Here is a 17,500-nt window from a genome sequence, read left to right as displayed (position 1 = left end):
AAGAGAGCGGAGTAAAACTAGCACAGCATTTATAAATCTCAGTTAATGTTAACTTCAACATTTAGCTACTAATACATTATTAAGATCAAAAGTCGGAAATTGAATAGTTGTATTTTATTAACTTATTCGTACAAAGATGAATAAATACCACACAAATGTATTGCTAATTGTTCATGCATTAACTAATATTATACCATGGTCTGGGTGAATACTCGATTCTGATTGGCTGCAGGGTGTCCATTAAAAAGTGATGTAGGACACCTAGTATAGGAGTTCTAAAACCGTTAGATTTCGATTGTAAAACTAATTAAAATATAAACTAATGTTTTAAAAATGTGTTATTTGGCAAGTGAACATGGTATAAGCGGGTTAATGCCCTTCGAGGTGTCCATTGAGGACCTTATTGTAAAGTGCCAACACTATTTGACTGCTGAATGCTACGATGACCAATCAGAATCAAGTATTTCAGAGATCTGTGACATGAAGTAAAACATTGTACTAAAGAAATGTCAAACACAATGCCTCACACATGACTGTTGGTGAGGATTTTGATTCAAATGAATCTTTTGAATGCTTTTTACAAAACGACTTTTTCTGTCAGTTAAGGATTCATTCAACAACACTGTTCTGTCGAGTTGAAACAAGTCTTATTATTCTTCATTATTCGTTTCGTGTCTACAAAGTCTTAAGATGTACTATTACTATAAGTATTTGTCTCCACAAATGACAACAAAGCTGCTTCATTTTCATTATCAAGCTAGAGACAAAAAAGCCTAAATAAATAAATGATGAGATTCAGTAATGCGCTTAAAGAGGGATAATTATTGAACTTTATTGTGCTTGCTCGCATTAGGGCTGTGTGAATAATCATAATTGATTTTTCTTTTTCTTACATCAGTTAACCTAGTATTCGTTTTCGCTGAAGTATCGAATTTCAAATGACTTGTATCGTGAAATAAGACTTTGATAATATCGCCCACCAATTTTCATGTTAAATAGGCCTAATTGACCCTTCGCAGGGAGCTTGATTGACAGGTGATCTGACCAATCATACTTCGCCATCCTCCATTTTGTCCGACAAAGCAGCCAGGAGAGTTAGTAGATTAACATTCTTTGCGAACGGTCAATTGTAAAAATAATCGTGATTATGATTTTTCATAATCGAGCAACCCTACTCGCAATTGTCGTCATTTTAGTTGTGTATGATCTTCAGTCATTTTTACAAATTCATAAATTGTGGATTAGGATTATGCATTTTGCACACCTGTCAAACCTGTGTTTGTGCCAAACTCTCCTTGTTTTACTGAATAACCTCACATGCTAATCCGACTGAACCACGTACGGTGGCCAATGATGGTCAGCAGATCCTCAATCAATGACATACTTCATTCGTTTTGTTTGCATTTTGTTCAGTGCCATTCTCAGTCTCGTTCAGATAAGTTCAAATTGGCATATGCGTTCAGTAAGCTCCAAACAAATCAATGAAATGTCCCTTAGAAATTAGGGCATGGAAGTGAAGAAGAATGATTTGTTCACTTAAAAAAAAAGATTCGCTCATTCACAACTGATTCCCCACTACTCAAGTCATTATAGTATGGCAGCACAGCAGTACATCACAGTGTGATTATGTGTGAGTCTCACTGGCTCACTTTGAACCCCTTAAGCGGCACCCCCCTTTTTTTAAATAGACATGAAAATGCACATTCCGAACTTAAATGGTTGTAATTCAAGATTGCTTTGGAATATAGATGTAAGATTGGTCTCGTTTTAAAGAAATCATTTGGCAGATTTTTGTAGAAGTGAAATAAATTAAGGAAGTTAAACAGAAAAAAAAGTTATAGAAGTTTGAGTTTATGAAAATGTACAATGTTAAAAATGTTATTATTCATATTTTATATAAAATATATATTTTCAAAACCTGGAGGACTCTAAAAATGCCAAATCTGTTGAAACAAGTTGTGTTTCAAATTTTAGGTTGATATCTCAAAAAATAAGCTTTCAGTGAGATTTTGTTTGGGTGCAGTACCAAACTTTTTCACTAGTTGACATTACTGCCCATATAAGCGCCTCCATTTCCATATGTTGTTTGAGTGATCTGAACCATTATTTGTACAAATTTCATACAATTTATGAAGTAGAGATCCTATTCAGAAGTATAGGATGGTTTGGCAAAAGTTTGGCATATTTTAAAATGAATTCAACCTCTAAGAAACACAAAAAGTACACGTATGTGCATTATAGCTCGCTGCCACATCACAAATGGTGAATCTATTCTTTTTTTCTTTATATTTAAAACATTTTCAGACCTTTTTTTCTAAAATAATTGAATGGATGCTATCTTTTGAACTCTTGGCATGAAAACAAACTGAGGTTTCTACCATTCCTTCATTTTTCATGTTCATCACTATTTCAAAATAAAGGTCTGAACACGCCTTAGGAATATGAAAATATTCTTTTTGCAAATTGATAAATTACGGCTCCTCTGTAATTTATTTTGAAAATCAGTCACCAAATATGTAAACTAGAGATTGTAAGCTTTCAAATGATATATAGTTTGTCAAGATTAGTTTAGGTTTAGTAAAGGATAACTGTGTTAAATAAGTAATGACTATGCCAATATAAGGAGTTAAAGACAACAGTTTTAAATGTGCATTGAGTGAATTTTTCAAGCTGTTCAATCCAAATCCAGGCGGTTTGTTTGCGTATCTCTGCAGTGACATGCGTGTGTCCGCTGTGTGTTTCAGCACCCCGATGAGAAGAGGTTAGAGGGCTTGTCCAAGCAGCTGGACTGGGACGTGAGGACCATCCAACGCTGGTTCAGACAACGACGCAACCAGGAGAAACCCAGCACACTGGCGCGCTTCTGCGAGAGCATGTGAGAATCGGCTTTTTGCCTGTGCTTGCTTTGTTAGCAGCCTGGTTTGTTATTGTTAACTTTTTGAGCATAATCTGAATTTAAATGGTTGTAATTCATGCATGATTTGGAATACAGACCAAAAAAAGGTTGGTCTCTTTTTGGAGAAGACACTCAAAATTATTGCAGAAGTGAAAGCAAATGTACAGAAGTAAACATTTTGTATATATATTTTCACTCTAAAATAGAAAATCAAAGTCATGACTCATGGGTCTAACCAAGTTGTTCCAAATGTGAAGTTGGTATCATAGAAATTGCGCCCGCTAAATGGTTTTAAAGTACCGTTTCTATATTAAATGCAATATAATATGGAAACATATAAACATATAATGAAAACATATAATACATGGAAATTATTTTCTTTGGAGTAATGTGCTATGATGAATGGTTCACAATAAGGCCAGCTACATGCATTAAGGGCAATTCTGTAAGATATTTAAATGTTTTTTTGAAAAGGAGACTTTTGCTCATCAAGGCTGCATTTTTTTTAATCAAAATTACAGTAAAAACAATAATATTGTGAAATATTATTAGAATTTTAAATATATTTAAAAATGTTATTTATTCCTGCAAAATATTTCAGCATCATTACCCCAGTCTTCAGTGTTAGTTTTGTTCAATTCAAAGCTGAATAAAAGTATTCAATTCTTTCAAAAACTTTTGAACGATAATGTGAGCATGGTCAGTTTTGATTTCACGCTAACCTGAGTTGTTTGTTCCACTTTTCTTTTGTCTGTGTGAAGTTCCTGCTGAACTCATTTGGTTGGTGTTGGGCCCTGTGGCGAAGCGTGTCTGAAATAGACAAGTCTCACCTGTGTGTGTTATTGTGTAGCCTACCAGTGTCGGCTAGTTAGGCGGCACGAGGGCAAGTAGGCCACAGACTATTCCTGTCTCTCTCTCTTTACCATTTTGTCTTTGCTCGTCCTGTCCACAGAATCTCATTTTCTTGTCCTCTACTGCTTTATCTCTTTATGTCTTCTTCCATTCCACATTTTCCTATAACTCAGACGTTATTTTAAATGAGTATTTTACCAGAAACGTAACTAACATGCTGCATCATGTCACTGATCATTTGCATAAAGTCAACCTCTGCTAAACTCTCATCGGCAGCGCTCGCTGTTGCTCATGTCGGCATAAATCAGCAACTTAACGTCTTACAATGGCTTTGTAGCACTGCATGTGTGAACGCTGTCTCCTTGTCCACTGTTTGTAGCCTCAGCTGTAGGATTCAATGGCACTAATGTTCTGTCGGTTTCTCTCTGATCTACAGTCGAGTCTGAAAAGCCCCAGAAGTAATAGTGACCATCTAATCAGTGCTAAAGCACGACACTGTGCCATTTCTTTCAGAGGCAATTAAGCCAAAGCCTTCAAAGATCACAGAACACGCTCACTTTTGAGAACTAGCCTAATGACAACTATGAAACGATGAGAGTTATAGAGCTACTCTGATTCTTGCTAAAGTCTCTATGGGAGATCATGTTTTGTGGTTCTTGAAAAACTTCTGCTTTTAGGGAAGATCAAGCTAAACTCAATTTATCCAGAATCGTGCAGCTTTAACTCCCGTTAAACGTTTAGTCTTTGAAATCTCGCACCCGGGAACAATGCAAGTCGACGCCATTGTAACTCAAAGTTTTCTAAGGAGTATTTCCTACTCAAGCAATGCAGTATTTGAGTGATCAAGCATCATAGGCAGCCCAGTTTTATGTAAAGCCCATTTTGTCAGTTGTAAACACCCCTTTAAAGGGGTGGTGTAATGCAAGATGTAAAATAAGTCTCTGATGTCCCCAGAGTGTGTATGTGAAGTTTTAGCTCAAAGTACCCCACAGATGTTTTTATATAGCATGTTAAAGTTGTCACTTTTTGAGGGTGAGCAAAAATGCACCGTTTTTGTGTCTGTCCCTTTAAATGCAAATGAGCTGCTGCTCCCGGCACAGGGGGCGGAGCTTCAAGAGCTTATGTCCTTTTACCTCACACAGACACACACTGAAAATTTCAAAAACGTTTAGCCTTTTATGTTCAAACCGAAGTCAGAAAGATGGAGAGACTCAAGAAGAAGTGACCACATGTAGACAACATTTCTGAATGGTTAGTTGATGAATTTATGTAGCTTATGTGTAGTTATCTTTTAGCCATTGATTAACATTCTGTCTTGATAATCTATAAATCTAAAATTATCTGTCTATAGAGACAGAGCGTATTTAGGCCACGCCCACCCCCCGGGGGGGGGGGGGGGGGGGGGCAATCCAACCGTCTCCATTGACTTTGCATTGCGAGAGGCTGCCTCCTTGTCATTTCTTGCTTCTAACTAAAGACAGAAAAATGCCTAAAAGCTGCTGTGTGACGAGGTGTACAGCAAACAAGCTAAGAAACCCAGAAATAATTTTTATTAGCTGTCAACCCTCAACAAAAAGAAGGTGTTTAAGGACATAAAAGTGGATACAGGCTGTAGAGACAGAGCGTAACGTGTCTCATTACTCTGAGAACTAACGTACGCCCGCTGGAGGAGAACGTAATCGGCAACACAGGATCGCTTATCTTTCAGAAATATAATATATAAAACTGACATTTGGATATTTGACTCACCAGTGACCAAATGTTTAACTTACTGCACACGAAACTGTATTTTTAGTGCATACTGAGTGTCAGGATCCCACAATTTACCCATTCCTTCCAGCCTGTATCCACTTTTAAGTCCTTAAACGCTTGTTTTTTGGGGTCGACAGCTTATATAAACTTATTGCTGGGTTTCTTAGCTTGTTTGCTGTACACCTCGTCACACAGCAGCTTTTAGGCATTTTTCTGTCTTTTGTTAGAAGCAAGAAATGACAAGGAGGCAGCCTCTCGCAATGTAAAGTCAATGGAGACGGTTGGATTGTTTTCCCGTCCGGTGGGCGTGGCCTTCAGATTATGACGCGTTACGCTCTGTCTCTATTGCGTTCCCGGGGGCGGGGTTTATGTAAATTTTAGGGTTAGTGATGTCACTAACCCGGGAGGAATGTCGTGTAGTCCCTACCAGCCGTTTGTTGTAGTCCTTAAAAAGCGATTTCTTTAATAGAAAATATCTCGCTTTGCTTTGAACTTTGAGCGTTGTAACTTTGCAGATGTTGTTTATGATCAAACAGCAACATTACACACTAACTGAAATCATTTTACACAACCCCTTTAAAGCATCGCTTTTATTGACAACCGGTTTATAAGGGCTTCTCATTACAAGTTTTGAAAGATGGTTGGCATGCATTGCGTTCCCAAATGCACATTAAAGCAACCCAAAGAGATCAGCATCTGAGACACTGAAAACAACAGGTCATGAGTTCATATATTGATTATTTCACAGCCTTAATGATTTGATTATCGATCTAAACCATATCACAAGTTTTGTTTTATTTTCGATTAATTATACAGTCCTAGGAACAGAATGCAGTATGCAAGAGTGTTAAGTTTGTCATGTGACCATACATAAGTAATTTTGTGAGGGGCATCCAGTTATCATATATATATATATCATATCATCTAAGAAATAAAGTCTTTCTGAATATGCCTGATCTTCTGGTTCATGAATCACACGTCAGACCATGTGCTGTGTTGTATACTTCATACTGTATTTTTGCTAATCTAGTAAATCGTGTGTGTTTTGTGCATACAGAATACTTTTTACTATGCACAGTTTACATAGGCTACTATATACTGCACAAATAGTAAATATTATTCTAGTCTGAACATAACTTTATTCTGTCAGTGAGTATTTTTTGGCTTAGATTTTTAACTAATTTTTTATTTTTTATTTTTGGCATAGTCTTTTGGAAGTCTTGAGATTTCTCTTGTTAGTCGTGTAACCTCCACAGCGTTTTAATATTTTTTATCATCTTTCTCACTTTGAAAGAATCACAGCTCATAGAAAGCTCAGTGGAAAGAGTGGATTATTTCACACCCACAGAGAATAAGGAATATTTTTAGTCTCCATAGAAACACTGTATGACTTGAACGTTTACACAGATTGTGTGGTCAGTTTTATGCATTTTTCAGTTCAGTATTTTGTTAGAGTCGTATAAAAGCAACTAGATGCTTCACAAAAGATTTTGACGTGGTTATTGCATAACGCCTGAGATCACCACGATTATGGTGCACTTCCAATCCCATCCAAAACATGGGAATTTGTGGACGCATATAAACATTTCTCACAATGCAATCTCTCTCAGAGAACTCTGAAGCTGTTGTGCTTTAAATCCACGATGCACCAGGTTTGGATTGAGGAGTATATAAAACACTGTTACAAAATAGTGAATTTTGCGGTGTCTGGTGTAATCTAGTGTGTCTATATTGAACATTCAGCATCCAGGACCTAAACTATAATCACTATATTACAGAATGCAGCAGATTGGTTTCGGAAGTAAATGACTTCGTTTAATTTTCTCCTTACGGTCCCTACACACCGGACGCGAATAGCGCGTCAGGCGCGAGTGATTTCAATGTTAAGTCAATGCAAAGACGCGTTACAGCTAAATTTTTAGTAAATTTGGAGTGCTGTCAATACAGAGAACAACGACAAAAATCAGTGTTGCCTACACCGTGTTATCCATTTGCACCCTATTGACTTGAATGGGGCAAGTTTTAAACCTGCTTTTATCCTCTTAACATCCTTGATGTGTCATTACAAGTGCCCAGCCATGTTGAGTGATTCCTTCAGAGTGAACACGGTGAATCTGACTGCATTAGATGTGAAAGATATTAATAAAAATGATGCTAATTCAACAAGCGCACATACCTGTATTTACTTCCTGTTTTCGGTCGAAGTCCACAGTAGTCGACTGTCGAGTTCACGCGCGTGATCATAGGTAACTAAGCAACAGTGGACTCAGACTGTCAGACTGTCAGCCGAAGACGGTGCTGTGGTGTTTTGAGAATATCAGCTCTGATGGATATTTGTAAAAAAAATAATCTTAGTTACCTATGATCACGCACGTGAACTCGACAGTCGACTACTGTGGACTTCGACCGAAAACAGGAAGTAAATACAGGTATGTGCGCTTGTTGAATTAACATCATTTTTATTAATATCTTTCACATCTAATGCCGTCAGATTCACCGTGTTCACTCTGAAGGAATCACTCAACATGGCTGGACACTTGTAATGACACATCAAGGATGTTAAGAGGATAAAAGCAGGTTTAAAACTTGCCTCATTCAAGTCAATAGGGTGCAAATTTTAAAAAGAGGATAACACGGTGTAGGCAACACTGATTTTTGTCGTTGTTCTCTGTATTGACAGCACTCCAAATTTACAAAAAATTGAGCTCAATATTAAAATTGACCGGAGTTCTCCTTTAAGAAAATTACATATAATAGATTTTTTAACATGTAATATATATTTATTATATATATATATATATATATATATGTGTTAAAATGTATTGTAAAGGTAAATGTTCAGTAAATTTTATCTTTTTTATTATCTTACATCACTTTCATTGCTTTATGGGATTATAGTTTTCTGTTAAAAAAGCTCACAGTGACTTTTTTTCCTGATTTTCACACTTTTTTAGGTTGTTTGCAATACATTTATTTTAAATACATGAATCCCTTTAAGATTTTCTGAAATCCATGTGAAGAAAATCAATGAGGAAAATACTTATCCGAGGCTGCTGAAAAAGTGTGTGATCATTGATTTGCTGTCTAGATAGCGGGAACGAAATAGTAATTTTATACAGTATGAACTTCACGTAAATGCTTATTTATCTCTCTTTTTCGATCCCATGTTTAAGTAACCTGTTGCCAGGCAACTGCGTTGACCTCTAATTAGGTAAATTACTCCTGTTTGTTTTTACTATTGATCAAGAATAAGGCTCAACATTTTGGTGAGTTAAATAATGCCAAACAGCAAAAGCTGCCCTTTCATTTCAATACACTTGAATTGATTATTTTTCTCTTTGCTTAAAAAGGCCTCAATGTGCTTCGTTAGCCAAACAATATCTTTCTTTCTCTCAGCCGTTGATTATGAAGAAGCCAGCCGTGAAAGGTTTAGTGGGTGATGCAGTTTAAAGTTACTGAGAAGTAAACAAGAGCTGGTGTTTCTGTGCTCAGAGCCTGTCAGACATCATCACTGATCAACTACGGCGTCTGAGAGCCGAGCATCCCTCTCTGTGAGGAGACTCAGGTGTATCTGCTCCTTCTGGAAGGTCTTTCAAGGTCAGTCTTCTGCTCAAGCCCAAAGGCTCTGGTTTGCTGTCTGAGGTTTTCCAGTAAAACTGCTGAAAGGAAGATGTCCAAAGCTTCTCAAATAATGACCTGAGTAACACATTGTCAAATGCATTTCCTTCTTCCAATTAGGACTGAGTGATGGCTTGTATAATCTTGACATTATTTCAGTCTTTTGAAGCATCATTTCAACCAAACAATAAGTATGCAAATGTTTAATGCAAGAAGAAAAATACAGTAAACACCAAAAAAATAATCAAAACTCGAATAAATAAATTAACAAGAAAGAATTATATTTTTTCATTAAATGCACCAATAAATAGCAATAAATGTCAATATGTACCTAATTTAAATATTTATAGCAATATTTATGGTTGTTTTTTTTTACATTTTACCATGTTATTGATTAATTTTAGCAAATTAATTATTGAATCAAATTTCTGAACTTATCCATTTAAAAAGGATAGGATTCACAAAAATAATATTTTACCAACTTTGATTTTACTGCTAAAATTTAAAGATGAAATGTGTAATTTTGCTGCCTCTAGTCTGGCATCAGCAAATGGAATTGCAAAAAAAAAAAGGAAATCATATTTTAAAAATAATTGTCTAGCAGTTTTCCTGAACACTCTCGGTGTCTGCCCATTTATTGATTTATTTCATTTTATTGCAAAGTCATTGTAAATATATCTTCGCCAGCCTACTTTCCAAATGATTATAAATAGCATTTGGTTTTACATTTTTACATTTCACATTACTTCTGAACAGAGTTTCAATATATATAAATAAAATATTTTAAATTATTCATACTTTGACATAAAACTGAATTTTTTTGTAGGTTATCTCATTTTGTAATTTCAGTCTTGTTTTGCATAGACTTTTTACTATTACTATTTACTGTCCAGTCCAACTATTACATCCAGTCTATTCAAAGTACACTCCTGGGCAAAAAAATAAAAAATGGGCCAAGCCAAAATTTGTCTAAACACTTAGCTTTTTATTTATCTTAACCACAAATGATTGTTCTGGAAATTAGACAGAATGAAGTTTTTGGCAGAATATGGGAAGTTGTGTGTAAGTGATGAATCACAATGAAACACGGGTTGCATGATGATGCTCCAGAGCGATGAAGAGACTGTGTCATTGTGTGTGGGAGCCTTTTTATCAGCTTGTTTTGATGAGATACTTCACTGTGAAAAGTAATATAATGCTTCGGAGTACAGGAGAATATTGCAGCGTGGCTTGCTCTCCACTAATGAAAAGTTGTTATCTAAAGAGGAAAGATCAGATGTTATAGTTCAACAAGACAATGCTCCTGCCCAAATTGCAAAGACAACCAAGAAGTGACTTGAGAACAAATCCATCAGGCTCATGTTTGTCCAGATTTGAAGCCTAAATTAAACTCCAACTAACTGGGAGACATTTTTCAACTACTCGTGAACTGTTTGAAGCCATTAACATTGTGTGGAACAACACTGACTCTTTTCTGTCTGCAAGTTTACCCACGCGGCTTAAACATTTAAAGAACAGGCTATTTCGGTTGCACTTTATTTTAAGGGGACGTAATTACATTGTGCTTACTAAAATAAGTACGGAGTAATAATTAACTACATGCACTTACTACAGTGTTACGGTTTGGGTTTGGTTTAGTTACTTGTAATATGCATAATTGAGTTATTATTATAGTAAGTACATGTAATAACATGTAAATATGTCACCTTAAAATAAAGTTACCGGCTATTCCATGCCAAGTTATCTACAGTATTGTGCAATTCTTGCTTATTTCCCTGACCAGTGGTTTGTGATTAAAAGGGTTAAGACCATCAAAAGACCACTAAATATTTTGCCATTTTTGGCTTGGCTCATTTTATTATTGTTAATTTTTTTGCCCAGGAGTGTCCAGATTATTTCACAAACAAACCTGAACATACAGATTGTTTGTTAGTAAGTGCCTGAATATCTTTCACAGATTTGATTAGTTCTCCCTCACGAGCGCTCATAATGTCAACCAGCTTTTATCATTCTTTCATGTTTCAAAAACTAGCCAGCGCATCCTGACTCATGGAAGTGCAATCTAACGTTTGCTTGCAATTTTTCTCGGGCACTTTCCAGTTTTGTGTGCGCTATGCGTCAGACAGTCAGCGAATGTTACAGTGGGTGGTCTCCGTGTCCGTCTGTAGTGAAGCTCAGCCTTGAAGGAAGGAACCGCAATTGATGTTGTTTTCATTTCTCATGCAGAGTGACAGGGAGTTCTGTCTGTGTGAATATCAAAGCAGTAATTAATGCTGTATATCTCACGGTAATCCTCAGAGGACTGTAAACCGCAGTCATTCGGCCTCAGGGAAGGTGCCGTGTCTGTGGTAGGTGTTTTTTTGGCTGTGAGACCCTGTTACTCATTTCTTTGTCGGCTTTGATCTCAGAGGTATCGGCTGGCGCAGGTCTGCGCTTGGAAACTGACCACAGGCAGAGAGATCTATAACCACAGAGACAAGCTATAGCTTAACTCACCTGGTATTCCCCTGCACTCACCGACTCTTTAGTTGGTCCCGGAGCGCTGCAGTGGTGCTGTATCTTTGTAGGCCAACCTGGAAGTTAGCATATAGCCAAAAAAAACAATAGGATTTTTCCATTGGCTGTTGAATTATTGCACAAAATAATCACCGTGAGCAACAAAAGTTTATGATTCTTACACATTTTGTTGATGAACTGTGGGTAGTTTACACAAGTTTTATGAATTTTGAAGACTACTTTAAGTTAAATCGCCAGAAGTGAAATGCTAAATGTAGACTATTAATGAACTACACCACGGATCGGGGTGTAATGGTACAAAGAAGTCACGGTTCAGTATTATTTTTCAGAAACATAAAGTGTCATTCCACTGCTACGCCTGTGAGAGAGCTTAATTCAAATTCACTTGACGCAGCTTGCATACACGACGTTAAGGACTGGATGAAGCTTAACGAAAATAAAACCGAGGTTATTGTGTTTTGGCCCTAAAAAAACATGATATGCTTCACTGCTTGAATGCAACTTTTTTGACTGATTTCTTAAAATCTAGTGTGAAAAATCTGGGATTTGTTCTGGATATAGTGACTTAAAGTTGGACAGGCAAATTAGTTCTGTGGTGAGATCATGTTTTCTTAATCTACGTCTGTTAGCTAAGACCAAACCATTTCTATCTTGTTCAGATTTTGAGAAAGCAATTACGTCAATTGTTCTTTCTCGAATGGATTATTGTAATTCTCACTATGGAGTTGATGCTCGAGCACTTATGCGTTTACAGAAAATCCAAAATGCCGCAGCAAAAATGATAATGTCGGCAAAGAAATATGAATCCGTGACTCCATTATTAATTTCATTAAAGTGGCTGCCAGTACGATTTAGAATTATTTATAAGATCCTCGTACTTGTTTTTAAGGCCTTGCACAATCTAGCTCCTGTATTTTTGTCCGGTTTGGTGGTCATTTATACACCAGCTAGATCCTTGAGATCAGAAAATCAACAGCTGCTTTGCACTACCAGGACAAAATATAAACATAGGTGACAGAGCCTTTTCTCGAGCAGGACCTAAATTGTGGAATGACCTCCCTCAATCTATTCGATCTGCCAAATCTCTACTCATGTCTAAAGCTATGTTAAAACAACATCTTTTAAATTCAAATGGAGAGCTTTTTTAAATGGGTTAATGTCTATGTTTGTCTATGTGATGTGGCTATGTTTATTTCTGTTATCTTTTTGTCTTTTTGTGTTTTCTTTTTTGTTAGTTTGTGATTGTGAAGCACTTTGGGCAACGTGAGTTGTATTAAACTGTGCTATATAAATAAACAAACAAAAAAACTGTACGTACCTCGGTTTTTTGGGTCACGGTTCATTCGATACGAGTTCGGTACTACAGGAAAAAGCAACAAAAATCTCAAATGCTAGGTTTCTATTTTATTATAATTTTATTGTCAACAGACACTAGTGCAAATTACAGTTTGTTCCAACCAGCTAGTTCCCTCTTGAGGTAGTTGGTACATGAGAGTCTCCTGTAGAGTATGATGCAGTAAACAGAATGCACTCTTGCATAGGTCTTGTAGGGCTGATAAAAAAAAAAAAAAAAGTTATTTGCTCACCCTCAGCTACAAAACTGAAAAGTATCTCTTGTGTTTTAAAAGTACAAAATAAATAGAATAATGAAAAATGAAACTTGTGCAGAGATGAGTTTTTGCACTCCTGTAGTCTTTTTCTGCCCAGCTCTGGTGATTGGCTCATTTGGATGATGTCGTCTGCCCACTACCCCTCATTATAACAGTGGAAGCAACTTTAAATACTCCGTCATTTATGGTCATACCGATAAGAGTAAGACATCAATCGAAACTGTACACTCACAATAAAAACAAATCATTGTGACAAACGTTTTTCTGACAGATTTGTGACAGCCGGCTTTCTGGCGTCCCAGTTTCCTTCCCGTGAAGTTAGTGGAGCGCATCACAAAAATTAATCGAAACTCATTCTAAAAAATGCTGGGTTGTTTTAACCCAATTTTGAGTCAAATATGGACAAAACTAAACGTTGGATCAAAAATGCCATTTAAAAATGTAATCCAATGGCTGGGTTTGTCCATATTTGACCCAAAATTGGGTTAAAACAACCCAGCATTTTTTAGAGTGTACTAGCAAGCTCTTGCGTGCCATCTGAACTCTTGTTTTGGGATGTTGCATAGATCATCTCTACTTTTTCCTGTTGTGGAGGTTAGCAAACAGCATTGCATTACCGCACATTCCCTCTTCTGGATTGTAGTGTGGATCGCCAATGCTATCTCATGACCAATTCGTACGAATTTGTACGAGTGATTAAAAGGTGGCTAATTCGTACGAATTTGTACGACCTCACTCGTACGAATTTGTACGATTTGTCTAAACCCACGTGATGGGTAGGTTTAGGGGCGGGGTCAGGGGTAGGTCATTCGTATGAATTCATACGATTTTGGCAACTCGTAAAATATGTACGATTTAGCAAAAAACGTACGAGTGAGGTCGTATGAATTGGTACGAATTAGCCACCTCGTAAAATTTGTCCTAATTGCCGTGAGATCGGGTTGGGATCGCCTGTGACTGTATTCACCGTCTGACTGTATGCACCGAACAGTGACGTCTGTACCAGGACATCATTAAGCTTTTGACAAAAAAGTTTTAGATGGTTTAGAGTACTGTAATTTGTGAGAGCGCGATTAAAAAAGCAACAACACTCTAAGCGACTTTTACTGTCCCTGAGAACCTTCATAATCCCATTTTGCCACTTGTTAGTAACCACCTTTTTCAAGACAAGTAAAAGCTTTAAGAACAAGCACGAGGGGCTTTTACTGATGTATTGTATGTCAACACTAAAATATCTTGAGCCTTGTGTTTACCACAGACATTATTTCAGGCCTTTAACCGAAAACCCATTTTAAAAAGCCATTGAATTTGGGACAATGGAACTGGAAGTGCTAAAATGCTCCGGGTTTTGGCCTACAAAAATACATCATCCCTGCAACACTCTATTGTCGATTATTTTTTCCATGCTGCTCATTGGCATATCCCACTACCATAATCACTAGTTTTAATGGCCTTGTCATCTTTCTCAACAGCAGTATTTCTCAATCAGATGGTACGCAGCACAACATTTTACAGTATTAAACAACAAATATACATTTAATTAAAAAAAAGTATCATATCTGTTTCTCAATTTTAATATATACATTAAAAAATGTCATCGGCAGAGCAGAATGTGAACGGAAAACATTTGACATGTATGCATTTGGCAGACACTTTTATCCAAAGCAGTTAATATTGCATTCAAGGTACACATTTCATCAATTCATGTGTCCTACTCGACCCGCTCCGAGCGGGATTTGAACTGGGGTTACAAGGACGTAGCCGCTAGCATCAGTTTCTAGTGTGCCTCTTGAGGCCAGGAGAGTGAGGTTTATACCCACAGCTCTTACTGGCCTACGTCCGTCACACTCACCCCCCTAAACAGCACTCCTATCCGGGTCACGGCACCACATGTAACCAGTCCTACTTGACCAGCTCCGAGCGGGATTCGAACCTAAAGACCGCAGCCTCTAGCGTCAGTCACGAGTGAGGTTTACATGCACACCTCTTATTCATTGAGAATCAAACCCATGATCCCGTTGTTGCCAACACCATGCTGCACTGTTTGAGGAAAAGGGCAGTCAGCAAAAGTTTAAAGAGAGAGTACATTGTTCCACATTCATAAATATATTTATTATGAGGTATTAGTATGTTTGAATTGGATTGCAAAACTGTAAATGTCATTTTTGTTGTGCATGTGTTTATTAAGGCTCTTCCATAGATCTTCAAAGGCCACTTAAGCAAGTAGTTTTCAATCGAAGGCGGTACTTGGCCTGAAACGTTTGACAAACACTCCTCTAGAGTATTCAGACTTACAGAAGTCAATGACTGGAAAAATACTCCAAAAGGATCGGGAAAAGGTTACATGAATCAGCATTGGAAAGCCTGGTGAGAGGACCGTATGTGTGTGGTTGTGGTGGAACAACTGGTTTACGTGACTCATGACTCATACAGATGACATGCTGAGAAAACAGGGCGACTGTGTTTTAGAGCAGTGCTTCTTAACTGGTTTTGCTTCAGGACCTAGATTTGACTTTTTTTACATCTAGTCAAAGTATATGAAAATGTCCTTCAAATCTAACATTAAAGCTTATTAAAGGGATCATATCATGAGAAATCAAATTGACTTTAAACTTTTGAGGGTTTGTAGTAGTTGTAATGAATTGGACTGCAAAAGTGGCATACTAACAGGTGTAATTATGTTAAAATCCATTTTAAATTATGATATATGAATTATTTGTGTTGTCCGATAGGGTCTGTCCACAGATCTGTAAAGGGACAGATGCATGAAGCATGATCTTTAACTATAGGAATATTGATATCAATCAAATTATGGCATTTGAGATATCTGTTTGCTTAATGCTGCTGGATGTTAGGTAAAACTTGGCCTAAAAGGTATCAATTTATGATAAATGAATGCTGTTTATGCTTCCAGTTCCACACAACCATTCAAAAGTTTGAAGTCGGTATGATTTTTTTAAATGCTTTTGAAAGAATGCTCATCAAGGTTGCATTTATTGGACTGAAAACACAGTAAATGGTAATATTATGAAATATGATTACAATTTCAAATAACTGTTTTCTATTTGAATGTATTTTTTAAAATGTAATTTATTCATTTGATAGTAAAGCTGAATTTTTCAGCATCATTACTCCAGTCTTCAGTGTCACATGATCCTTCAGAAATCATTCTAATAAGCTGATTTGATGCTCAAGAAACATTTCTTATAATTATCAATGTTGAAAACAGTTGTACTTAAATGTGATCTATTATGTCCCTTTTTACAATATGTAATATAAATCCTTGGTGTCCACGAATCTGTGAAGTTTTAGCTCAACATACCACACACGTCATTTATTATACCATGCCCAAAATGTCCCTTTTTACAAAATGTTGGTTTAACTTAAAAAAGCAAGTTCCCTTGTTGCCTTAAAATTTTGAGTTCGTTGTAATTAAAAATTTTAGTTATTACAATGAAGAAGAATGCTTTAATAAACAGAAACTCAAAATAGTATGTTATCTAATCTTCACACATTAGTTATCGAAGTTGATTTGACAATAGATAAAAGGTTATGATAACAGATCATGAAAATATTTTTTTACAGTGTGGGTGGATGCAAAAACACACTGTTTTCGTGTGTGTGTGTGTGTGTCTTTAAATGTAAATGAGCTGCTGCTCATGTAAATGAGATGCGAGTTCAGCGGTCGAACAAGTCCATCTAGCGTGTTTACATAGAAAAGCGATGGAAAAGTAGTGCAGTGGAACTGAAAAACATGTTCTGTGTTCATTGATACGGCCAACAACAGAACATTCTGATTGTTTATCACGTAGCTGAGACATTCTTGTTTTTCCACTATCTGTTAAGTGGCACTGTTTATGATTCATAGGGAACATAAAAAGGAGCTGGTTGATTTTTACCATTATGGGGTGGTTGTGTACACACACTGTCAACAACACACATTTATGTTCAAACACCATGTAAAGCTGAATTTTGCATAATAGGTAGTACCCTTTAATATTTTTGTGGAAACCGTGATGCATTTTTTTCTCAAGGATATTCTGATAAAAAAAGTTCAAAATAACAGCATTTGTTTGAAATACAAATCTTTTCTAACCTTATTAATGTCTTTACTGTCACTTTTTGATCAATTTAATTGTAAATTGATCAATTTAAGAGTCCTTGCAGAATAAAAGTATTCATTTTATCAAACGCTGCCTCTAATTGCACTTGGGGGTAATTGTGGAGGGAACGGCTGAATATGATGTTATATCAG

At 36.5% G+C, this 17,500-nt stretch overlaps 1 protein-coding gene across 1 annotated transcript in view; it reads left to right on the top strand.

The window, feature by feature from the left end:
* Nucleotides 1–17,500, top strand: part of cers6 (ceramide synthase 6) — a 52,719-nt gene that overhangs the window by 10,583 nt on the left and 24,636 nt on the right. Inside the window, exon 3 of the mRNA XM_079618640.1 lies at nucleotides 2,745–2,875. Coding sequence (XP_079474766.1) covers nucleotides 2,745–2,875 — 131 coding nt within the window. The remainder of the gene's footprint in view (nucleotides 1–2,744; nucleotides 2,876–17,500) is intronic.

The sequence above is a fragment of the Phoxinus phoxinus genome (assembly GCF_949152265.1).
Source record: "Phoxinus phoxinus genome assembly, chromosome: 7".
NCBI classification, from domain to species: domain Eukaryota; kingdom Metazoa; phylum Chordata; class Actinopteri; order Cypriniformes; family Leuciscidae; genus Phoxinus; species Phoxinus phoxinus.
Note: the sequence above shows the minus strand (reverse complement) of the source record. Positions and strands in the feature narration are given on the sequence as shown.